This window comes from Mesoplodon bidens (genome assembly GCF_964165515.1).
Source record: "Mesoplodon bidens genome assembly, contig: HAP1_SCAFFOLD_562, whole genome shotgun sequence".
Lineage (NCBI taxonomy): Eukaryota > Metazoa > Chordata > Mammalia > Artiodactyla > Ziphiidae > Mesoplodon > Mesoplodon bidens.
Window position 1 is genome coordinate 49,169 of NW_027672062.1, and position 24,413 is coordinate 73,581.

Below are 24,413 nucleotides of genomic sequence, written 5' to 3' on the forward strand. Positions count from 1 at the left end.
CTGATACAGTTCTCCATGATACACACTTTAATTTTATACCCTTGTGCTTCTCTCTCTGCAGGACAGACTCCTAGAAGTGGGGTTCCCGGGTCAAGGGATGCACACCTTCTGCATTTTGGTGACTCCACGGGTTGGGCTGATTTGAATCAGCATGTCGGCGTCACGGGGAGACACAATGAAGGAAGGACTTCCTAACTGTGAATGATGTTCCACAACTGATGAGACTACCTGGGCTGGGGTAAGTGTTCAAGAAGAGACCAGACAGTCAGGATGCTGTAGGAGGGATTACAGCCCTGGTGAGGAGACCAGTGCAGCTGATAATGATACCTAAGGTCTCTCTGAAATTCAGCCCTGTGGGACAAGGTGGAGAAGCACTCGGAACCTCTCCAGTGTGGTGAATCCCATAGTGATAGCTCGTTTGTCCCTGACCCTTTTCAACAATAGAAGGTATTTCCCAGGTGAGTCTCAGAGAGCACCAAAGGCTATGAAGGACCAGCTTTGCCCTGCTCTCCCAAAGCACCCTGCCCCGTGTTCTTGAGTCTCTGTGGGTGCTTCCCACTAGGATTTTGGCATCCTCTGTAGTCGCTGCATCTCCAGTTTGGAGCATCGGGGTACTGCTGTAACTGTCTACCGGTGGTCTCAGGATATAGACAAGCTTTTCCCAATGGGAAAAGAGGTCTTTTTGTGCATCGGAAGAGGGGCACAGCTGCAGATAGAAAGTCCGGCCGGTAGCAAGATTCAGGCACAGCTGCTGTTTCTCACGGTTGTGGATGGAGATCTTGACAAACTTCAAGGGAAGCAGCCTGGTGAGCTCTAGGGTCTTCACGGGCTTGCAACCTCTCCCCTTGGTGATCCCGGCGCATCTGACATGCTCTTCACAGACTTTCGTTGTTCGGGCCAGCAGCATGACGTCAGGTAGTGGGAAGAGGGGGCTGGTGGATGCGACACCCACAGTCACCCTTCGGACGCGGTTGTCTAGGTCAATCAGTTCTCCTTTCTTGCTGACCTGGATAAAGTCGCTCTCAAACATGGGAGCGTACTTGAAAATGTCATACTCTCCTCCCTCGTACAGTTGTCGTTGCAGGACCCCCATGGAGGTCCTCAACACCCCCACTGAACAGTAGCTATTGGCCGTGTAATGAGGTAAACTCTCACTGCTCATGGCTCTCTTCGTTCAAGACAGAGCCACCAGCCACAAATTGAGTCTCGGAGAGAGAGAGGGAACGAAAGCAACTCGTCACCTCCCTGCAGGACTCTGCCAGAGTCTCTTGGCCCGACCATATTTATACCGCAAGTCCTTTGTGACCCGTCACCATCACATCGCACACCCCTTTGTTGAGCCTCCAAGTCCCCACCCCCTTGGGGCAGGCTCACCAGCCTCCCCCTAAACCAAGCACCATGTCCATAGGGAACAGGCTGACCCTGCCAGGGTATAGGTGTGGGTAGGCTGGATAGTCTTTCTACTCAAAAGGTTGAGAAAACCCTCCTGCTTTTGTAAATATCTGGGTGGTTTCCAGTCTTGTTGTTGTTACAAATCTCCCTGCAGGGGTCATCTTCGTGCTTCTGCTGAATGATGTCCTGGGGATAAAATCCTGGAAGTGGACTGTGTACTTGCTAAGGGCAGGCATCCTATGGGAATTGCTGTTCTCTGTGTCCCCAGCGTATATAGCACAGTGCTGGCAGGAACTTAGAAAGAGTGCTACGTGTCAGAGTCCCACTGGTACTGTCATTTCCAGGATATGGAGAATTTTCTCACCCATTTTCTCTTTTCAAGGAGGCTAACTTTTGTTTATATTTATATTTATATTTATATTTTTTACAGTTTTAGAAACTTTTTATTGTGAAATATAACACACATTCATGAAAGTGCAGAAAGCATAAATATAGCTTAATGAGTAACAAGAAAGTGAACACCCTTGTAGCTGCCACCCAGAGCAAGAAATAGAACCCTGCCAGCCCCTCTTCTGCATGCTCCCTCCCCACAAAGGTAACCCAAACTTGGATTGTATTTATTTTCTTTTCCTTCTTCTTTTTTATTGATGTATAGTTGATTTACAATGTTGTGTTAATTTGTGTTGTGTTAATTTCTTCGGTTAATTTCTGATTCAGTTTTTTGTATACATACATTCTTTTTCCTATTCTTTTCCATTATGGTTTATCACAGGATACTGAATATAGTTCTCTGTGCTCTACAGTAGGACCCTGCTGTTTATCCATCCTGTAGTTTGTATCTGCTAATCCCAAACTCCCAATCCTTCCCTCCTTGACCCCTGCTTGTTTTTTTGTTTGTTTTTTTTTTTTTGCGGTACGCGGGCCTCTCACTGTTGTGGCCTCTCTCGTTGCGGAGCACAGGCTCCGGAGCCATGGCTCACGGGCCCAGCCGCTCCGCGGCATGTGGGGCCCTCCCGGACCGGGGCACGAACCCGTGTCCCCTGTGTCGGCAGGCAGACTCCCAACCACTGCGCCACCAGGGAAGCCCGAAGCTGAGCTCTTGAACTGGAGTGACCCTTCCGAGAGGGTCTGTGTTGGGCTACGACGGCCTGACCTTCACACTCCACATCAATCATTTCTTGCCGTGCACCTTGGGTGAGGAACCCAGGCAATTTCCAAACTCACTGCCAGCTGAAGGCTTTCTGTGGGATGCACCCCCAGCAGCTGGGGCCACAAGTCCTTCGTTGAAGAAATGCACCCCACGTGGATATTTCAAATGGAACGGTGTCTTTCAAAGCATACCCTCCAATCTCCTCATTATATAGATCCTGTGGCCCCAAATAGGAAGTAACATAAAGTCCCATATTAACAACCCCCCCAGCCAAATACTTCTTTTCACAGAAACCACAGTACCCTCCACAAAGTGCACATTTGATCAGGCCACTCCCCTCTTGAAAACATATCATGGCTTTGCATCACTCCAAGGTCAGAAATCAAACTCCTTTAAATGGACCTCAAAGCCTTGCATGGCGTGGCCCCTGCTGTGTTCCCCAGCATCACATCACGCTTGCTGTGCCAGCCACGACACTGCCTTCAATATGCCTCCCACCGTAGCACATCTTCAACAATCCTGTGAATGACCTTATTTTGCTGTAGGGAAAAAAACCCTTTCTAGTATGTATGTGTGTTGCCAGACTTGAAGTTTGGGACATTGGTTAGTTTGTAATCAACCATCCATTGCCTAATTGCACTTGCAGCTGCAGAATTGCTACCACGGTGATGAATATTGCTGTCCAAAATATTGGCCTTTATCTGATAGGGTGTACTGACTTGATACCCAAATTGATGTCTCCCTCCAGAGGAAGATGCCTGTCGCTTTGAAATACGTAGGTATCTGTGCATGTGTCTCTTGATGAACCGTCAAGATAGAAAAGGAAATCCAGAGCAAGTGCCAGGCAGGGCACGTTGCGGTGGGCAAGTCCCCACCTCCACTTTACTACTGCACTGGAGGTGTAAATTGTGTCAACTGTGGGTCTGCTCAGCTAACGCCCTGCATAGTGGACTAACTAGGTTCACGTTAAAGAAGTCCTTTGGGGTGAGGGAGTGAGAATGCCTAATACAGGCTAAGAAAGACAAAAGGTAAAGCCAAGGGTACAGAATCCTAAGATGAAGCTGTTTTAAGTAGGCTGATTCAGCCTCTGGCATAGTGAAAATCTGGGGCTCTGAGTCAAAGGCTTTGGAAAGAGTTCCCCTTTATCTCCCTCCTCTACCCCGTAACTCCTCACATTTCCGGAAGGCTTCCCCCAAACCCCTCTCAGGTCTTAGAGAACATGGCTCTTTCTCTCCTCTTACCAAGACCCACTGCTTCAAGAGGTAACTCCCAGGACACATTGATCCCCACAATCTATTGGTCTTTGTGTATCGGAAATCACAAGATGGGATTTTCCAGCCACCCACCAGAGCAACTGAGAAGGGCTTCCTCTCATCCTCCCAAGCTACCACTCCTCCCAGAATCCGTATCTTATTTCTCACCTCCTCCACCTCTACCACTTAATTTGCTCTGCAGAGAAAGTCCCTAAGTTTTACTGGAAACCCAACTTCCATCCTAGCAGACCCTGTTGTCACAGAAGGGAATGAGCAGAGAATTGCAAGGCTAGCAGATGACTCCCCGGTTCATACAAAGACACATGGGGCTTCCCTGGTGGCGCAGTGGTTGGGAGTCCGCCTGCCGATGCAGGGGGCACGGGTTCGTGTCCCTGTCCGGGAAGATCCTACATGCCGTGGAGCCGCTGGGCCCGTGAGCCATGGCCGCTGAGCCTGTGCGTCCGGAGCCTGTGCTCCGCAATGGGAGAGGCCACAGCAGCGAGAGGCCCGCATACCGCAAAAAAAAAAAAAACCGCAAAACAAAAAACACACATGGTTCTCAGAGGCATTCTTCTCAAATCCGACGGTTGTTAACTGTTATCAACAGTTACTCTAATCCAACTGTCATCAAGTGTTGTTAACAATTTAATGATTTTCATGGACTCATGAAATTTATTTACAACTTTTTTTTAAACTGGAAAGACTTTTTTATGATGGACATTTAAAAATGCATAATCTCAGTATGAAATGAGATTTCATAATCTCATTTATGATTTTTTTTATTTTTAGAATCGCTTTCCACATGCATACATAATTTGCATAGTTCATCAGTACAGAGCATTTTGGATTATTCTGTTATTCCTTAGCAATATATCTAAACCTTTCTTGTGTTCCTGGATAGTGAGTATTTATGTCCCTTAGTTTCTTTATGTTATAGTTCTTGAAAGATATCTTTCAGACTTTGTCATCCATCTCTTGTGCATATGTTGAAAGGAAAACAACAGTGAAACAAATTGGTTGAGATATTTCTAAGGCAGTGACTGCCACTTGGCTGACAGCAGTATAAGAATCATCCTGATGTCAGAGATGTTAAAATAAAATGGAAACGATAATACATTCCCATGGACATACCGCTTTGCATAATAGCTTTTCCTCCCAGACCATCCCTCCCTTGTTTTGACCCTACAGAAATCCAGTATTGTGAATTTTGTGTTTATCATGTCCTTGTTTTTTTCTCCCCTTTTAGCAAATGTGTGCTAAACATGGAAGCCAACCGGGGCTTTGTCTGCCTCTCAATGGTCATGTGTGAGCCTTGTTTCTGAACCAGGAATGACTCTGAAGCTCCTAAAGAAGGAGAGGATCTTACTGGATGTCTTACTTAGAGTCCCTGAACTGGTGGCGGACTGGCTGTTCCTCAGTTTGCGAGCTGTCCTCCCGTCCTTTGTCAACTTTGGAGTTTCCATGGCCAGATGAGGACCAGTGGGAGGATGATTTCTGGGTCTTGTCCCCTCCTGTCCTGTGGTGACCTTCACGTGTCCTGCGGTGATGGGAACTTTTCCTCGATGAAGACGTGTCCTTCTTTTCTTTTTTTCTCTCCAGGCTTCATCCCTGGGGTGGAAGCCCTTCTGGCTTCCATCCCGTTCAGACATGTAGCCTTCGGTCTGCAAGGTGGAGACCACGGGGTCTGCGACCTTCCCTTCAGCTCTTCCAGCAGCAGGCTTGCTGGTTGTGACTGCAACTGGCAACACCATGCTCATGCTGCTCTCTGGACCATCTGCCCCCGTCGAGGATGTGCTGGCATCATCGGCCAAGACCAGGTTCGTGTCCTGCAAGGATAAGCTGGCAGCACCTGCAGTGTCCTCGCCGGATCCGCTTTCTCCTGGATCCTTGATGGTGGCTCCCGCCAGGCCCATGGTCAACCCTGCCGCTGCTCCTTCGGCGCTTTTCACGGCTGCAGTTGATCCATGGGGGGCACCTGCAATGGCCTCGCCAGATCCGCTTTCTCCTGGATCCTTGATGGTGGCTCCCGCCAGGCCCATGGTCAACCCTGCCGCTGATCCTTCGGCGCTTTTCACGGCTGCAGTTGATCCATGGGGGGCACCTGCAATGGCCTCGCCAGATCCGCTTTCTCCTGGATCCTTGATGGTGGCTCCAGCCAGGCCCATGGCCATTCCTGCCGCTGATCCTTCGGCGCTTTTCACGGCTGCATTTGATCCATGGGGGGCACCTGCAATGGCCTCGCCGGATCCGCTTTCTCCTGGATCCTTGATAATGGCTCCCGCCAGGCCCATGGACATCCCTGCCGCTGATCCTTCGATGCATTTCACGGCTGCAGTTGATCCATGGGGGGGCACCTGCAGTGGCCTCACCGGATCCGCTTTCTCCTGGATCCTTGATGGTGGCTCCCGCCAGACCGGTGGTCATCCCTGCCGCTGATCCTTCGGCGGTTTTCACGGCTGCAGTTGAGACATGGGGGGCACCTGCAATGGCCTCGCCGGAACCGCTTTCTCCTGTATCCGTGATGGTGCCTCCCGCCAGCCGATGGATATCCCTGTCGCTGATCCTTCGGCGCTTTTCACGGCTGCAGTTGATCCATGGCTGGGCACCTGCAATGGCCTCGCCGGAACCGCTTTCTCCTGAATCTTTGATGGTGGTTCCCGCCAGGCCCGTGGTCATCCCTGCCGGTGATCCTTCTGTGCTTTTCACGGCTGCAGTTGATCCATGGGGGGCACCTGCAATGGCCTCGCTGAATCCGCTTTCTCTTGGATCCTTGATGGTGGCTACAGCCAGGTCCGTGGTCATCCCTGCCGCTGATCCATCGGCACTTTTCACGGCTGCAGTTGATCCAAGGGGGGCACCTGCAGTGGCCTCGCCGGATCCGCTTTTTCCTGGATCCTTGACCGTGGCTCCCGCCAGGTCCGTGGTCATCCCTGCCGCTGATTCTTCGGAGCTTTTCACGGCTGCACTTGATGTGTGGTGGCACCTGCAATGGCCTCGCCGGATCCGCTTTCTCCAGGATCCTTGATGGTGGCTCCTTGATCGTGGCTCCAGCCAGGCCCATGGCCATTCCTGCCACTGTTCCTTCGTCGCTTTTCACGGCGGTAGTAGATCCATGGTGGGTACCTGCAATGGCCTCGCCGGATCTGCTTTCTCCTGGATCCTGGATAATGGCTCCCGCCAGGCCCATGGGCAACCCTGCCGCTGATCCTTCGGCGCTTTTCACGCCTGCAGTTGATCCATCGGGGATACCTGCAGTGGCCTCGCCGGATCCGCTTTCTCCTGGATCCTTGATGGTGGCTCCCGCCAGGCCCATGGTCATTCCTCCTGCTGATCCTTCGGCACTTTTTGTGGCTCCAGTCACGTCACGAAGCTTGTGAAGCCCAGCCTCATCCTGATCCCTTTCTCTGTGGAGCTCTGTGGTCTGAGCCAAGGGGAGGAGAATCAGGTAAGTTAGAGATGACAGAAAGTGAGATCTGAACTGTCTGCTCCTCTCTCATCCTGGAGCTGAGCAACTCAAGGGCTTATACTTAGAATAACCTTTGAGATCACCCAGTCTAAGCTCCCATTGGATGCTAGATCCCATCTACTGCACCGCTCTCAAACGGCCACTCCATTTTACTTGAACAGTCCCAGGGTCAGGGAAAGCACTGATACAGTTCTCCATGATACACACTTTAATTTTATACCCTTGTGCTTCTCTCTCTGCAGGACAGACTCCTAGAAGTGGGGTTCCCGGGTCAAGGGATGCACACCTTCTGCATTTTGGTGACTCCACGGGTTGGGCTGATTTGAATCAGCATGTCGGCGTCACGGGGAGACACAATGAAGGAAGGACTTCCTAACTGTGAATGATGTTCCACAACTGATGAGACTACCTGGGCTGGGGTAAGTGTTCAAGAAGAGACCAGACAGTCAGGATGCTGTAGGAGGGATTACAGCCCTGGTGAGGAGACCAGTGCAGCTGATAATGATACCTAAGGTCTCTCTGAAATTCAGCCCTGTGGGACAAGGTGGAGAAGCACTCGGAACCTCTCCAGTGTGGTGAATCCCATAGTGATAGCTCGTTTGTCCCTGACCCTTTTCAACAATAGAAGGTATTTCCCAGGTGAGTCTCAGAGAGCACCAAAGGCTATGAAGGACCAGCTTTGCCCTGCTCTCCCAAAGCACCCTGCCCCGTGTTCTTGAGTCTCTGTGGGTGCTTCCCACTAGGATTTTGGCATCCTCTGTAGTCGCTGCATCTCCAGTTTGGAGCATCGGGGTACTGCTGTAACTGTCTACCGGTGGTCTCAGGATATAGACAAGCTTTTCCCAATGGGAAAAGAGGTCTTTTTGTGCATCGGAAGAGGGGCACAGCTGCAGATAGAAAGTCCGGCCGGTAGCAAGATTCAGGCACAGCTGCTGTTTCTCACGGTTGTGGATGGAGATCTTGACAAACTTCAAGGGAAGCAGCCTGGTGAGCTCTAGGGTCTTCACGGGCTTGCAACCTCTCCCCTTGGTGATCCCGGCGCATCTGACATGCTCTTCACAGACTTTCGTTGTTCGGGCCAGCAGCATGACGTCAGGTAGTGGGAAGAGGGGGCTGGTGGATGCGACACCCACAGTCACCCTTCGGACGCGGTTGTCTAGGTCAATCAGTTCTCCTTTCTTGCTGACCTGGATAAAGTCGCTCTCAAACATGGGAGCGTACTTGAAAATGTCATACTCTCCTCCCTCGTACAGTTGTCGTTGCAGGACCCCCATGGAGGTCCTCAACACCCCCACTGAACAGTAGCTATTGGCCGTGTAATGAGGTAAACTCTCACTGCTCATGGCTCTCTTCGTTCAAGACAGAGCCACCAGCCACAAATTGAGTCTCGGAGAGAGAGAGGGAACGAAAGCAACTCGTCACCTCCCTGCAGGACTCTGCCAGAGTCTCTTGGCCCGACCATATTTATACCGCAAGTCCTTTGTGACCCGTCACCATCACATCGCACACCCCTTTGTTGAGCCTCCAAGTCCCCACCCCCTTGGGGCAGGCTCACCAGCCTCCCCCTAAACCAACCACCATGTCCATAGGGAACAGGCTGACCCTGCCAGGGTATAGGTGTGGGTAGGCTGGATAGTCTTTCTACTCAAAAGGTTGAGAAAACCCTCCTGCTTTTGTAAATATCTGGGTGGTTTCCAGTCTTGTTGTTGTTACAAATCTCCCTGCAGGGGTCATCTTCGTGCTTCTGCTGAATGATGTCCTGGGGATAAAATCCTGGAAGTGGACTGTGTACTTGCTAAGGGCAGGCATCCTATGGGAATTGCTGTTCTCTGTGTCCCCAGCGTATATAGCACAGTGCTGGCAGGAACTTAGAAAGAGTGCTACGTGTCAGAGTCCCACTGGTACTGTCATTTCCAGGATATGGAGAATTTTCTCACCCATTTTCTCTTTTCAAGGAGGCTAACTTTTGTTTATATTTATATTTATATTTATATTTTTTACAGTTTTAGAAACTTTTTATTGTGAAATATAACACACATTCATGAAAGTGCAGAAAGCATAAATATAGCTTAATGAGTAACAAGAAAGTGAACACCCTTGTAGCTGCCACCCAGAGCAAGAAATAGAACCCTGCCAGCCCCTCTTCTGCATGCTCCCTCCCCACAAAGGTAACCCAAACTTGGATTGTATTTATTTTCTTTTCCTTCTTCTTTTTTATTGATGTATAGTTGATTTACAATGTTGTGTTAATTTGTGTTGTGTTAATTTCTTCGGTTAATTTCTGATTCAGTTTTTTGTATACATACATTCTTTTTCCTATTCTTTTCCATTATGGTTTATCACAGGATACTGAATATAGTTCTCTGTGCTCTACAGTAGGACCCTGCTGTTTATCCATCCTGTAGTTTGTATCTGCTAATCCCAAACTCCCAATCCTTCCCTCCTTGACCCCTGCTTGTTTTTTTGTTTTTGTTTTTTTTTTTTTTTGCGGTACGCGGGCCTCTCACTGTTGTGGCCTCTCTCGTTGCGGAGCACAGGCTCCGGAGCCATGGCTCACGGGCCCAGCCGCTCCGCGGCATGTGGGGCCCTCCCGGACCGGGGCACGAACCCGTGTCCCCTGTGTCGGCAGGCAGACTCCCAACCACTGCGCCACCAGGGAAGCCCGAAGCTGAGCTCTTGAACTGGAGTGACCCTTCCGAGAGGGTCTGTGTTGGGCTACGACGGCCTGACCTTCACACTCCACATCAATCATTTCTTGCCGTGCACCTCGGGTGAGGAACCCAGGCAATTTCCAAACTCACTGCCAGCTGAAGGCTTTCTGTGGGATGCACCCCCAGCAGCTGGGGCCACAAGTCCTTCGTTGAAGAAATGCACCCCACGTGGATATTTCAAATGGAACGGTGTCTTTCAAAGCATACCCTCCAATCTCCTCATTATATAGATCCTGTGGCCCCAAATAGGAAGTAACATAAAGTCCCATATTAACAACCCCCCCAGCCAAATACTTCTTTTCACAGAAACCACAGTACCCTCCACAAAGTGCACATTTGATCAGGCCACTCCCCTCTTGAAAACATATCATGGCTTTGCATCACTCCAAGGTCAGAAATCAAACTCCTTTAAATGGACCTCAAAGCCTTGCATGGCGTGGCCCCTGCTGTGTTCCCCAGCATCACATCACGCTTGCTGTGCCAGCCACGACACTGCCTTCAATATGCCTCCCACCGTAGCACATCTTCAACAATCCTGTGAATGACCTTATTTTGCTGTAGGGAAAAAAACCCTTTCTAGTATGTATGTGTGTTGCCAGACTTGAAGTTTGGGACATTGGTCAGTTTGTAATCAACCATCCATTGCGTAATTGCACTTGCAGCTGCAGAATTGCTACCACGGTGATGAATATTGCTGTCCAAAATATTGGCCTTTATCTGATAGGGTGTACTGACTTGATACCCAAATTGATGTCTCCCTCCAGAGGAAGATGCCTGTCGCTTTGAAATACGTAGGTATCTGTGCATGTGTCTCTTGATGAACCGTCAAGATAGAAAAGGAAATCCAGAGCCAGTGCCAGGCAGGGCACGTTGCGGTGGGCAAGTCCCCACCTCCACTTTACTACTGCACTGGAGGTGTAAATTGTGTCAACTGTGGGTCTGCTCAGCTAACGCCCTGCATAGTGGACTAACTAGGTTCACGTTAAAGAAGTCCTTTGGGGTGAGGGAGTGAGAATGCCTAATACAGGCTAAGAAAGACAAAAGGTAAAGCCAAGGGTACAGAATCCTAAGATGAAGCTGTTTTAAGTAGGCTGATTCAGCCTCTGGCATGGTGAAAATCTGGGGCTCTGAGTCAAAGGCTTTGGAAAGAGTTCCCCTTTATCTCCCTCCTCTACCCCGTAACTCCTCACATTTCCGGAAGGCTTCCCCCAAACCCCTCTCAGGTCTTAGAGAACATGGCTCTTTCTCTCCTCTTACCAAGACCCACTGCTTCAAGAGGTAACTCCCAGGACACATTGATCCCCACAATCTATTGGTCTTTGTGTATCGGAAATCACAAGATGGGATTTTCCAGCCACCCACCAGAGCAACTGAGAAGGGCTTCCTCTCATCCTCCCAAGCTACCACTCCTCCCAGAATCCGTATCTTATTTCTCACCTCCTCCACCTCTACCACTTAATTTGCTCTGCAGAGAAAGTCCCTAAGTTTTACTGGAAACCCAACTTCCATCCTAGTAGACCCTGTTGTCACAGAAGGGAATGAGCAGAGAATTGCAAGGCTAGCAGATGACTCCCCGGTTCATACAAAGACACATGGGGCTTCCCTGGTGGCGCAGTGGTTGGGAGTCCGCCTGCCGATGCAGGGGGCACGGGTTCGTGTCCCTGTCCGGGAAGATCCTACATGCCGCTGAGCCTGTGCGTCCGGAGCCTGTGCTCCGCAATGGGAGAGGCCACAGCAGCGAGAGGCCCGCATACCGCAAAAAAAAAACAAACCACAAAACAAAAAACACACATGGTTCTCAGAGGCATTCTTCTCAAATCCGACGGTTGTTAACTGTTATCAACAGTTACTCTAATCCAACTGTTATCAAGTGTTGTTAACAATTTAATGATTTTCATGGACTCATGAAATTTATTTACAACTTTTTTTTAAACTGGAAAGACTTTTTTATGATGGACATTTAAAAATGCATAATCTCAGTATGAAATGAGATTTCATAATCTCATTTATGATTTTTTTTATTTTTAGAATCGCTTTCCACATGCATACATAATTTGCATAGTTCATCAGTACAGAGCATTTTGGATTATTCTGTTATTCCTTAGCAATATATCTAAACCTTTCTTGTGTTCCTGGATAGTGAGTATTTATGTCCCTTAGTTTCTTTATGTTATAGTTCTTGAAAGATATCTTTCAGACTTTGTCATCCATCTCTTGTGCATATATTGAAAGGAAAACAACAGTGAAACAAATTGGTTGAGATATTTCTAAGGCAGTGACTGCCACTTGGCTGACAGCAGTATAAGAATCATCCTGATGTCAGAGACGTTAAAATAAAATGGAAACGATAATACATTCCCATGGACATACCGCTTTGCATAATAGCTTTTCCTCCCAGACCATCCCTCCCTTGTTTTGACCCTACAGAAATCCAGTATTGTGAATTTTGTGTTTATCATGTCCTTGTTTTTTTCTCCCCTTTTAGCAAATGTGTGCTAAACATGGAAGCCAACCGGGGCTTTGTCTGCCTCTCAATGGTCATGTGTGAGCCTTGTTTCTGAACCAGGAATGACTCTGAAGCTCCTAAAGAAGGAGAGGATCTTACTGGATGTCTTACTTAGAGTCCCTGAACTGGTGGCGGACTGGCTGTTCCTCAGTTTGCGAGCTGTCCTCCCGTCCTTTGTCAACTTTGGAGTTTCCATGGCCAGATGAGGACCAGTGGGAGGATGATTTCTGGGTCTTGTCCCCTCCTGTCCTGTGGTGACCTTCACGTGTCCTGCGGTGATGGGAACTTTTCCTCGATGAAGACGTGTCCTTCTTTTCTTTTTTTCTCTCCAGGCTTCATCCCTGGGGTGGAAGCCCTTCTGGCTTCCATCCCGTTCAGACATGTAGCCTTCGGTCTGCAAGGTGGAGACCACGGGGTCTGCGACCTTCCCTTCAGCTCTTCCAGCAGCAGGCTTGCTGGTTGTGACTGCAACTGGCAACACCATGCTCATGCTGCTCTCTGGACCATCTGCCCCCGTCGAGGATGTGCTGGCATCATCGGCCAAGACCAGGTTCGTGTCCTGCAAGGATAAGCTGGCAGCACCTGCAGTGTCCTCGCCGGATCCGCTTTCTCCTGGATCCTTGATGGTGGCTCCCGCCAGGCCCATGGTCAACCCTGCCGCTGCTCCTTCGGCGCTTTTCACGGCTGCAGTTGATCCATGGGGGGCACCTGCAATGGCCTCGCCAGATCCGCTTTCTCCTGGATCCTTGATGGTGGCTCCCGCCAGGCCCATGGTCAACCCTGCCGCTGATCCTTCGGCGCTTTTCACGGCTGCAGTTGATCCATGGGGGGCACCTGCAATGGCCTCGCTGAATCCGCTTTCTCTTGGATCCTTGATGGTGGCTACAGCCAGGTCCGTGGTCATCCCTGCCGCTGATCCATCGGCACTTTTCACGGCTGCAGTTGATCCAAGGGGGGCACCTGCAGTGGCCTCGCCGGATCCGCTTTTTCCTGGATCCTTGACCGTGGCTCCCGCCAGGTCCGTGGTCATCCCTGCCGCTGATTCTTCGGAGCTTTTCACGGCTGCACTTGATGTGTGGTGGCACCTGCAATGGCCTCGCCGGATCCGCTTTCTCCAGGATCCTTGATGGTGGCTCCTTGATCGTGGCTCCAGCCAGGCCCATGGCCATTCCTGCCACTGTTCCTTCGTCGCTTTTCACGGCGGTAGTAGATCCATGGTGGGTACCTGCAATGGCCTCGCCGGATCTGCTTTCTCCTGGATCCTGGATAATGGCTCCCGCCAGGCCCATGGGCAACCCTGCCGCTGATCCTTCGGCGCTTTTCACGCCTGCAGTTGATCCATCGGGGATACCTGCAGTGGCCTCGCCGGATCCGCTTTCTCCTGGATCCTTGATGGTGGCTCCCGCCAGGCCCATGGTCATTCCTCCTGCTGATCCTTCGGCACTTTTTGTGGCTCCAGTCACGTCACGAAGCTTGTGAAGCCCAGCCTCATCCTGATCCCTTTCTCTGTGGAGCTCTGTGGTCTGAGCCAAGGGGAGGAGAATCAGGTAAGTTAGAGATGACAGAAAGTGAGATCTGAACTGTCTGCTCCTCTCTCATCCTGGAGCTGAGCAACTCAAGGGCTTATACTTAGAATAACCTTTGAGATCACCCAGTCTAAGCTCCCATTGGATGCTAGATCCCATCTACTGCACCGCTCTCAAACGGCCACTCCATTTTACTTGAACAGTCCCAGGGTCAGGGAAAGCACTGATACAGTTCTCCATGATACACACTTTAATTTTATACCCTTGTGCTTCTCTCTCTGCAGGACAGACTCCTAGAAGTGGGGTTCCCGGGTCAAGGGATGCACACCTTCTGCATTTTGGTGACTCCACGGGTTGGGCTGATTTGAATCAGCATGTCGGCGTCACGGGGAGACACAATGAAGGAAGGACTTCCTAACTGTGAATGATGTTCCACAACTGATGAGACTACCTGGGCTGGGGTAAGTGTTCAAGAAGAGACCAGACAGTCAGGATGCTGTAGGAGGGATTACAGCCCTGGTGAGGAGACCAGTGCAGCTGATATGATACCTAAGGTCTCTCTGAAATTCAGCCCTGTGGGACAAGGTGGAGAAGCACTCGGAACCTCTCCAGTGTGGTGAATCCCATAGTGATAGCTCGTTTGTCCCTGACCCTTTTCAACAATAGAAGGTATTTCCCAGGTGAGTCTCAGAGAGCACCAAAGGCTATGAAGGACCAGCTTTGCCCTGCTCTCCCAAAGCACCCTGCCCCGTGTTCTTGAGTCTCTGTGGGTGCTTCCCACTAGGATTTTGGCATCCTCTGTAGTCGCTGCATCTCCAGTTTGGAGCATCGGGGTACTGCTGTAACTGTCTACCGGTGGTCTCAGGATATAGACAAGCTTTTCCCAATGGGAAAAGAGGTCTTTTTGTGCATCGGAAGAGGGGCACAGCTGCAGATAGAAAGTCCGGCCGGTAGCAAGATTCAGGCACAGCTGCTGTTTCTCACGGTTGTGGATGGAGATCTTGACAAACTTCAAGGGAAGCAGCCTGGTGAGCTCTAGGGTCTTCACGGGCTTGCAACCTCTCCCCTTGGTGATCCCGGCGCATCTGACATGCTCTTCACAGACTTTCGTTGTTCGGGCCAGCAGCATGACGTCAGGTAGTGGGAAGAGGGGGCTGGTGGATGCGACACCCACAGTCACCCTTCGGACGCGGTTGTCTAGGTCAATCAGTTCTCCTTTCTTGCTGACCTGGATAAAGTCGCTCTCAAACATGGGAGCGTACTTGAAAATGTCATACTCTCCTCCCTCGTACAGTTGTCGTTGCAGGACCCCCATGGAGGTCCTCAACACCCCCACTGAACAGTAGCTATTGGCCGTGTAATGAGGTAAACTCTCACTGCTCATGGCTCTCTTCGTTCAAGACAGAGCCACCAGCCACAAATTGAGTCTCGGAGAGAGAGAGGGAACGAAAGCAACTCGTCACCTCCCTGCAGGACTCTGCCAGAGTCTCTTGGCCCGACCATATTTATACCGCAAGTCCTTTGTGACCCGTCACCATCACATCGCACACCCCTTTGTTGAGCCTCCAAGTCCCCACCCCCTTGGGGCAGGCTCACCAGCCTCCCCCTAAACCAACCACCATGTCCATAGGGAACAGGCTGACCCTGCCAGGGTATAGGTGTGGGTAGGCTGGATAGTCTTTCTACTCAAAAGGTTGAGAAAACCCTCCTGCTTTTGTAAATATCTGGGTGGTTTCCAGTCTTGTTGTTGTTACAAATCTCCCTGCAGGGGTCATCTTCGTGCTTCTGCTGAATGATGTCCTGGGGATAAAATCCTGGAAGTGGACTGTGTACTTGCTAAGGGCAGGCATCCTATGGGAATTGCTGTTCTCTGTGTCCCCAGCGTATATAGCACAGTGCTGGCAGGAACTTAGAAAGAGTGCTACGTGTCAGAGTCCCACTGGTACTGTCATTTCCAGGATATGGAGAATTTTCTCACCCATTTTCTCTTTTCAAGGAGGCTAACTTTTGTTTATATTTATATTTATATTTATATTTTTTACAGTTTTAGAAACTTTTTATTGTGAAATATAACACACATTCATGAAAGTGCAGAAAGCATAAATATAGCTTAATGAGTAACAAGAAAGTGAACACCCTTGTAGCTGCCACCCAGAGCAAGAAATAGAACCCTGCCAGCCCCTCTTCTGCATGCTCCCTCCCCACAAAGGTAACCCAAACTTGGATTGTATTTATTTTCTTTTCCTTCTTCTTTTTTATTGATGTATAGTTGATTTACAATGTTGTGTTAATTTGTGTTGTGTTAATTTCTTCGGTTAATTTCTGATTCAGTTTTTTGTATACATACATTCTTTTTCCTATTCTTTTCCATTATGGTTTATCACAGGATACTGAATATAGTTCTCTGTGCTCTACAGTAGGACCCTGCTGTTTATCCATCCTGTAGTTTGTATCTGCTAATCCCAAACTCCCAATCCTTCCCTCCTTGACCCCTGCTTGTTTTTTTGTTTGTTTTTTTTTTTTTTTTTTGCGGTACGCGGGCCTCTCACTGTTGTGGCCTCTCTCGTTGCGGAGCACAGGCTCCGGAGCCATGGCTCACGGGCCCAGCCGCTCCGCGGCATGTGGGGCCCTCCCGGACCGGGGCACGAACCCGTGTCCCCTGTGTCGGCAGGCAGACTCCCAACCACTGCGCCACCAGGGAAGCCCGAAGCTGAGCTCTTGAACTGGAGTGACCCTTCCGAGAGGGTCTGTGTTGGGCTACGACGGCCTGACCTTCACACTCCACATCAATCATTTCTTGCCGTGCACCTCGGGTGAGGAACCCAGGCAATTTCCAAACTCACTGCCAGCTGAAGGCTTTCTGTGGGATGCACCCCCAGCAGCTGGGGCCACAAGTCCTTCGTTGAAGAAATGCACCCCACGTGGATATTTCAAATGGAACGGTGTCTTTCAAAGCATACCCTCCAATCTCCTCATTATATAGATCCTGTGGCCCCAAATAGGAAGTAACATAAAGTCCCATATTAACAACCCCCCCAGCCAAATACTTCTTTTCACAGAAACCACAGTACCCTCCACAAAGTGCACATTTGATCAGGCCACTCCCCTCTTGAAAACATATCATGGCTTTGCATCACTCCAAGGTCAGAAATCAAACTCCTTTAAATGGACCTCAAAGCCTTGCATGGCGTGGCCCCTGCTGTGTTCCCCAGCATCACATCACGCTTGCTGTGCCAGCCACGACACTGCCTTCAATATGCCTCCCACCGTAGCACATCTTCAACAATCCTGTGAATGACCTTATTTTGCTGTAGGGAAAAAAACCCTTTCTAGTATGTATGTGTGTTGCCAGACTTGAAGTTTGGGACATTGGTCAGTTTGTAATCAACCATCCATTGCGTAATTGCACTTGCAGCTGCAGAATTGCTACCACGGTGATGAATATTGCTGTCCAAAATATTGGCCTTTATCTGATAGGGTGTACTGACTTGATACCCAAATTGATGTCTCCCTCCAGAGGAAGATGCCTGTCGCTTTGAAATACGTAGGTATCTGTGCATGTGTCTCTTGATGAACCGTCAAGATAGAAAAGGAAATCCAGAGCCAGTGCCAGGCAGGGCACGTTGCGGTGGGCAAGTCCCCACCTCCACTTTACTACTGCACTGGAGGTGTAAATTGTGTCAACTGTGGGTCTGCTCAGCTAACGCCCTGCATAGTGGACTAACTAGGTTCACGTTAAAGAAGTCCTTTGGGGTGAGGGAGTGAGAATGCCTAATACAGGCTAAGAAAGACAAAAGGTAAAGCCAAGGGTACAGAATCCTAAGATGAAGCTGTTTTAAGTAGGCTGATTCAGCCTCTGGCATGGTGAAAATCTGGGGCTCTGAGTCAAAGGCTTTGGAAAGAGTTCCCCTTTATCTCCCTCCTCTACCCCGTAACTCCTCACATTTCCGGAAGGCTTCCCCCAAACCCCTCTCAGGTCTTAGAGAACATGGCTCTTTCTCTCCTCTTACCAAGACCCACTGCTTCAAGAGGTAACTCCCAGGACACATTGATCCCCACAATCTATTGGTCTTTGTGTATCGGAAATCACAAGATGGGATTTTCCAGCCACCCACCAGAGCAACTGAGAAGGGCTTCCTCTCATCCTCCCAAGCTACCACTCCTCCCAGAATCCGTATCTTATTTCTCACCTCCTCCACCTCTACCACTTAATTTGCTCTGCAGAGAAAGTCCCTAAGTTTTACTGGAAACCCAACTTCCATCCTAGTAGACCCTGTTGTCACAGAAGGGAATGAGCAGAGAATTGCAAGGCTAGCAGATGACTCCCCGGTTCATACAAAGACACATGGGGCTTCCCTGGTGGCGCAGTGGTTGGGAGTCCGCCTGCCGATGCAGGGGGCACGGGTTCGTGTCCCTGTCCGGGAAGATCCTACATGCCGTGGAGCCACTGGGCCCGTGAGCCATGGCCGCTGAGCCTGTGCGTCCGGAGCCTGTGCTCCGCAATGGGAGAGGCCACAGCAGCGAGAGGCCCGCATACCGCAAAAAAAAACAAACCGCAAAACAAAAAACACACATGGTTCTCAGAGGCATTCTTCTCAAATCCGACGGTTGTTAACTGTTATCAACAGTTACTCTAATCCAACTGTCATCAAGTGTTGTTAACAATTTAATGATTTTCATGGACTCATGAAATTTTTTTACAACTTTTTTTTAAACTGGAAAGACTTTTTTATGATGGACATTTAAAAATGCATAATCTCAGTATGAAATGAGATTTCATAATCTCATTTATGATTTTTTTTATTTTTAGAATCGCTTTCCACATGCATACATAATTTGCATAGTTCATCAGTACAGAGCATTTTGGATTATTCTGTTATTCCTTAGCAATATATCTAAACCTTTCTTGTGTTCCTGGATAGTGAGTATTTATGTCCCTTAGTTTCTTTATGTTATAGTTCTTGAAAGATATCTTTCAGACTTTGTCATCCATCTCTTGTGCATATGTTGAAAGGAAAACAACAGTGAAACAAATTGGTTGAGATATTTCTAAGGCAGTGACTGCCACTTGGCTGACAGCAGTATAAGAATCATCCTGATGTCAGAGATGTTAAAATAAAATGGAAACGATAATACATTCCCATGGACATACCGCTTTGCATAATAGCTTTTCCTCCCAGACCATCCCTCCCTTGTTTTGACCCTACAGAAATCCAGTATTGTGAATTTTGTGTTTATCATGTCCTTGTTTTTTTCTCCCCTTTTAGCAAATGTGTGCTAAACATGGAAGCCAACCGGGGCTTTGTCTGCCTCTCAATGGTCATGTGTGAGCCTTGTTTCTGAACCAGGAATGACTCTGAAGCTCCTAAAGAAGGAGAGGATCTTACTGGATGTCTTACTTAGAGTCCCTGAACTGGTGGCGGACTGGCTGTTCCTCAGTTTGCGAGCTGTCCTCCCGTCCTTTGTCAACTTTGGAGTTTCCATGGCCAGATGAGGACCAGTGGGAGGATGATTTCTGGGTCTTGTCCCCTCCTGTCCTGTGGTGACCTTCACGTGTCCTGCGGTGATGGGAACTTTTCCTCGATGAAGACGTGTCCTTCTTTTCTTTTTTTCTCTCCAGGCTTCATCCCTGGGGTGGAAGCCCTTCTGGCTTCCATCCCGTTCAGACATGTAGCCTTCGGTCTGCAAGGTGGAGACCACGGGGTCTGCGACCTTCCCTTCAGCTCTTCCAGCAGCAGGCTTGCTGGTTGTGACTGCAACTGGCAACACCATGCTCATGCTGCTCTCTGGACCATCTGCCCCCGTCGAGGATGTGCTGGCATCATCGGCCAAGACCAGGTTCGTGTCCTGCAAGGATAAGCTGGCAGCACCTGCAGTGTCCTCGCCGGATCCGCTTTCTCCTGGATCCTTGATGGTGGCTCCCGCCAGGCCCATGGTCAACCCTGCCGCTGCTCCTTCGGCGCTTTTCACGGCTGCAGTTGATCCATGGGGGGCACCTGCAATGGCCTCGCCAGATCCGCTTTCTCCTGGATCCTTGATGGTGGCTCCCGCCAGGCCCATGGTCAACCCTGCCGCTGATCCTTCGGCGCTTTTCACGGCTGCAGTTGATCCATGGGGGGCACCTGCAATGGCCTCGCCAGATCCGCTTTCTCCTGGATCCTTGATGGTGGCTCCAGCCAGGCCCATGGCCATTCCTGCCGCTGATCCTTCGGCGCTTTTCACGGCTGCATTTGATCCATGGGGGGCACCTGCAATGGCCTCGCCGGATCCGCTTTCTCCTGGATCCTTGATAATGGCTCCCGCCAGGCCCATGGACATCCCTGCCGCTGATCCTTCGATGCATTTCACGGCTGCAGTTGATCCATGGGGGGGCACCTGCAGTGGCCTCACCGGATCCGCTTTCTCCTGGATCCTTGATGGTGGCTCCCGCCAGACCGGTGGTCATCCCTGCCGCTGATCCTTCGGCGGTTTTCACGGCTGCAGTTGAGACATGGGGGGCACCTGCAATGGCCTCGCCGGAACCGCTTTCTCCTGTATCCGTGATGGTGCCTCCCGCCAGCCGATGGATATCCCTGTCGCTGATCCTTCGGCCCTTTTCACGGCTGCAGTTGATCCATGGCTGGGCACCTGCAATGGCCTCGCCGGAACCGCTTTCTCCTGAATCTTTGATGGTGGTTCCCGCCAGGCCCGTGGTCATCCCTGCCGGTGATCCTTCTGTGCTTTTCACGGCTGCAGTTGATCCATGGGGGGCACCTGCAATGGCCTCGCTGAATCCGCTTTCTCTTGGATCCTTGATGGTGGCTACAGCCAGGTCCGTGGTCATCCCTGCCGCTGATCCATCGGCACTTTTCACGGCTGCAGTTGATCCAAGGGGGGCACCTGCAGTGGCCTCGCCGGATCCGCTTTTTCCTGGATCATTGACCGTGGCTCCCGCCAGGTCCGTGGTCATCCCTGCCGCTGATTCTTCGGAGCTTTTCACGGCTGCACTTGATGTGTGGTGGCACCTGCAATGGCCTCGCCGGATCCGCTTTCTCCAGGATCCTTGATGGTGGCTCCTTGATCGTGGCTCCAGCCAGGCCCATGGCCATTCCTGCCACTGTTCCTTCGTCGCTTTTCACGGCGGTAGTAGATCCATGGTGGGTACCTGCAATGGCCTCGCCGGATCTGCTTTCTCCTGGATCCTGGATAATGGCTCCCGCCAGGCCCATGGGCAACCCTGCCGCTGATCCTTCGGCGCTTTTCACGCCTGCAGTTGATCCATCGGGGATACCTGCAGTGGCCTCGCCGGATCCGCTTTCTCCTGGATCCTTGATGGTGGCTCCCGCCAGGCCCATGGTCATTCCTCCTGCTGATCCTTCGGCACTTTTTGTGGCTCCAGTCACGTCACGAAGCTTGTGAAGCCCAGCCTCATCCTGATCCCTTTCTCTGTGGAGCTCTGTGGTCTGAGCCAAGGGGAGGAGAATCAGGTAAGTTAGAGATGACAGAAAGTGAGATCTGAACTGTCTGCTCCTCTCTCATCCTGGAGCTGAGCAACTCAAGGGCTTATACTTAGAATAACCTTTGAGATCACCCAGTCTAAGCTCCCATTGGATGCTAGATCCCATCTACTGCACCGCTCTCAAACGGCCACTCCATTTTACTTGAACAGTCCCAGGGTCAGGGAAAGCACTGATACAGTTCTCCATGATACACACTTTAATTTTATACCCTTGTGCTTCTCTCTCTGCAGGACAGACTCCTAGAAGTGGGGTTCCCGGGTCAAGGGATGCACACCTTCTGCATTTTGGTGACTCCACGGGTTGGGCTGATTTGAATCAGCATGTCGGCGTCACGGGGAGACACAATGAAGGAAGGACTTCCTAACTGTGAATGATGTTCCACAACTGATGAGACTACCTGGGCTGGGGTAAGTGTTCAAGAAGAGACCAGACAGTCAGGATGCTGTAGGAGGGATTACAGCCCTGGTGAGGAGACCAGTGCAGCTGATATGATACCTAAGGTCTCTCTGAAATTCAGCCCTGTGGGACAAGGTGGAGAAGCACTCGGAACCTCTCCAGTGTGGTGAATCCCATAGTGATAGCTCGTTTGTCCCTGACCCTTTTCAACAATAGAAGGTATTTCCCAGGTGAGTCTCAGAGAGCACCAAAGGCTATGAAGGACCAGCTTTGCCCTGCTCTCCCAAAGCACCCTGCCCCGTGTTCTTGAGTCTCTGTGGGTGCTTCCCACTAGGATTTTGGCATCCTCTGTAGTCGCTGCATCTCCAGTTTGGAGCATCGGGGTACTGCTGTAACTGTCTACCGGTGGTCTCAGGATATAGACAAGCTTTTCCCAATGGGAAAAGAGGTCTTTTTGTGCATCGGAAGAGGGGCACAGCTGCAGATAGAAAGTCCGGCCGGTAGCAAGATTCAGGCACAGCTGCTGTTTCTCACGGTTGTGGATGGAGATCTTGACAAACTTCAAGGGAAGCAGCCTGGTGAGCTCTAGGGTCTTCACGGGCTTGCAACCTCTCCCCTTGGTGATCCCGGCGCATCTGACATGCTCTTCACAGACTTTCGTTGTTCGGGCCAGCAGCATGACGTCAGGTAGTGGGAAGAGGGGGCTGGTGGATGCGACACCCACAGTCACCCTTCGGACGCGGTTGTCTAGGTCAATCAGTTCTCCTTTCTTGCTGACCTGGATAAAGTCGCTCTCAAACATGGGAGCGTACTTGAAAATGTCATACTCTCCTCCCTCGTACAGTTGTCGTTGCAGGACCCCCATGGAGGTCCTCAACACCCCCACTGAACAGTAGCTATTGGCCGTGTAATGAGGTAAACTCTCACTGCTCATGGCTCTCTTCGTTCAAGACAGAGCCACCAGCCACAAATTGAGTCTCGGAGAGAGAGAGGGAACGAAAGCAACTCGTCACCTCCCTGCAGGACTCTGCCAGAGTCTCTTGGCCCGACCATATTTATACCGCAAGTCCTTTGTGACCCGTCACCATCACATCGCACACCCCTTTGTTGAGCCTCCAAGTCCCCACCCCCTTGGGGCAGGCTCACCAGCCTCCCCCTAAACCAACCACCATGTCCATAGGGAACAGGCTGACCCTGCCAGGGTATAGGTGTGGGTAGGCTGGATAGTCTTTCTACTCAAAAGGTTGAGAAAACCCTCCTGCTTTTGTAAATATCTGGGTGGTTTCCAGTCTTGTTGTTGTTACAAATCTCCCTGCAGGGGTCATCTTCGTGCTTCTGCTGAATGATGTCCTGGGGATAAAATCCTGGAAGTGGACTGTGTACTTGCTAAGGGCAGGCATCCTATGGGAATTGCTGTTCTCTGTGTCCCCAGCGTATATAGCACAGTGCTGGCAGGAACTTAGAAAGAGTGCTACGTGTCAGAGTCCCACTGGTACTGTCATTTCCAGGATATGGAGAATTTTCTCACCCATTTTCTCTTTTCAAGGAGGCTAACTTTTGTTTATATTTATATTTATATTTATATTTTTTACAGTTTTAGAAACTTTTTATTGTGAAATATAACACACATTCATGAAAGTGCAGAAAGCATAAATATAGCTTAATGAGTAACAAGAAAGTGAACACCCTTGTAGCTGCCACCCAGAGCAAGAAATAGAACCCTGCCAGCCCCTCTTCTGCATGCTCCCTCCCCACAAAGGTAACCCAAACTTGGATTGTATTTATTTTCTTTTCCTTCTTCTTTTTTATTGATGTATAGTTGATTTACAATGTTGTGTTAATTTGTGTTGTGTTAATTTCTTCGGTTAATTTCTGATTCAGTTTTTTGTATACATACATTCTTTTTCCTATTCTTTTCCATTATGGTTTATCACAGGATACTGAATATAGTTCTCTGTGCTCTACAGTAGGACCCTGCTGTTTATCCATCCTGTAGTTTGTATCTGCTAATCCCAAACTCCCAATCCTTCCCTCCTTGACCCCTGCTTGTTTTTTTGTTTGTTTTTTTTTTTTTTTTTTGCGGTACGCGGGCCTCTCACTGTTGTGGCCTCTCTCGTTGCGGAGCACAGGCTCCGGAGCCATGGCTCACGGGCCCAGCCGCTCCGCGGCATGTGGGGCCCTCCCGGACCGGGGCACGAACCCGTGTCCCCTGTGTCGGCAGGCAGACTCCCAACCACTGCGCCACCAGGGAAGCCCGAAGCTGAGCTCTTGAACTGGAGTGACCCTTCCGAGAGGGTCTGTGTTGGGCTACGACGGCCTGACCTTCACACTCCACATCAATCATTTCTTGCCGTGCACCTTGGGTGAGGAACCCAGGCAATTTCCAAACTCACTGCCAGCTGAAGGCTTTCTGTGGGATGCACCCCCAGCAGCTGGGGCCACAAGTCCTTCGTTGAAGAAATGCACCCCACGTGGATATTTCAAATGGAACGGTGTCTTTCAAAGCATACCCTC

The 24,413-nt window shown here is 50.2% G+C and overlaps 4 protein-coding genes across 4 annotated transcripts; all 4 read right to left on the reverse strand.

Annotated features, from left to right (window-relative positions):
* Positions 1-558: 558 nt before the first annotated feature.
* LOC308610629 (Golgi-associated RAB2B interactor protein 3-like) lies at positions 559-1,162 on the reverse strand (the record flags this gene model as incomplete). The annotated part of the gene is made up of 2 exons (XM_081259692.1): positions 559-585; positions 632-1,162. 2 exons carry the CDS (start codon positions 1,160-1,162, stop codon positions 559-561), a joined length of 558 nt encoding a protein of 185 aa, XP_081115818.1.
* A 6,838-nt stretch (positions 1,163-8,000) lies between these two features.
* Positions 8,001-8,604, reverse strand: LOC308610630 (Golgi-associated RAB2B interactor protein 3-like; the record flags this gene model as incomplete). The annotated part of the gene is made up of 2 exons (XM_081259693.1): positions 8,001-8,027; positions 8,074-8,604. The coding sequence occupies 2 exons, from the start codon at positions 8,602-8,604 to the stop codon at positions 8,001-8,003; spliced, it is 558 nt and encodes a 185-aa protein (XP_081115819.1).
* A 6,180-nt stretch (positions 8,605-14,784) lies between these two features.
* LOC308610631 (Golgi-associated RAB2B interactor protein 3-like) lies at positions 14,785-15,388 on the reverse strand (the record flags this gene model as incomplete). The annotated part of the gene is made up of 2 exons (XM_081259694.1): positions 14,785-14,811; positions 14,858-15,388. The coding sequence occupies 2 exons, from the start codon at positions 15,386-15,388 to the stop codon at positions 14,785-14,787; spliced, it is 558 nt and encodes a 185-aa protein (XP_081115820.1).
* A 6,841-nt stretch (positions 15,389-22,229) lies between these two features.
* On the reverse strand, positions 22,230-22,833 carry LOC308610632 (Golgi-associated RAB2B interactor protein 3-like; the record flags this gene model as incomplete). The annotated part of the gene is made up of 2 exons (XM_081259695.1): positions 22,230-22,256; positions 22,303-22,833. 2 exons carry the CDS (start codon positions 22,831-22,833, stop codon positions 22,230-22,232), a joined length of 558 nt encoding a protein of 185 aa, XP_081115821.1.
* Between the last annotated feature and the right edge of the window lie 1,580 nt (positions 22,834-24,413).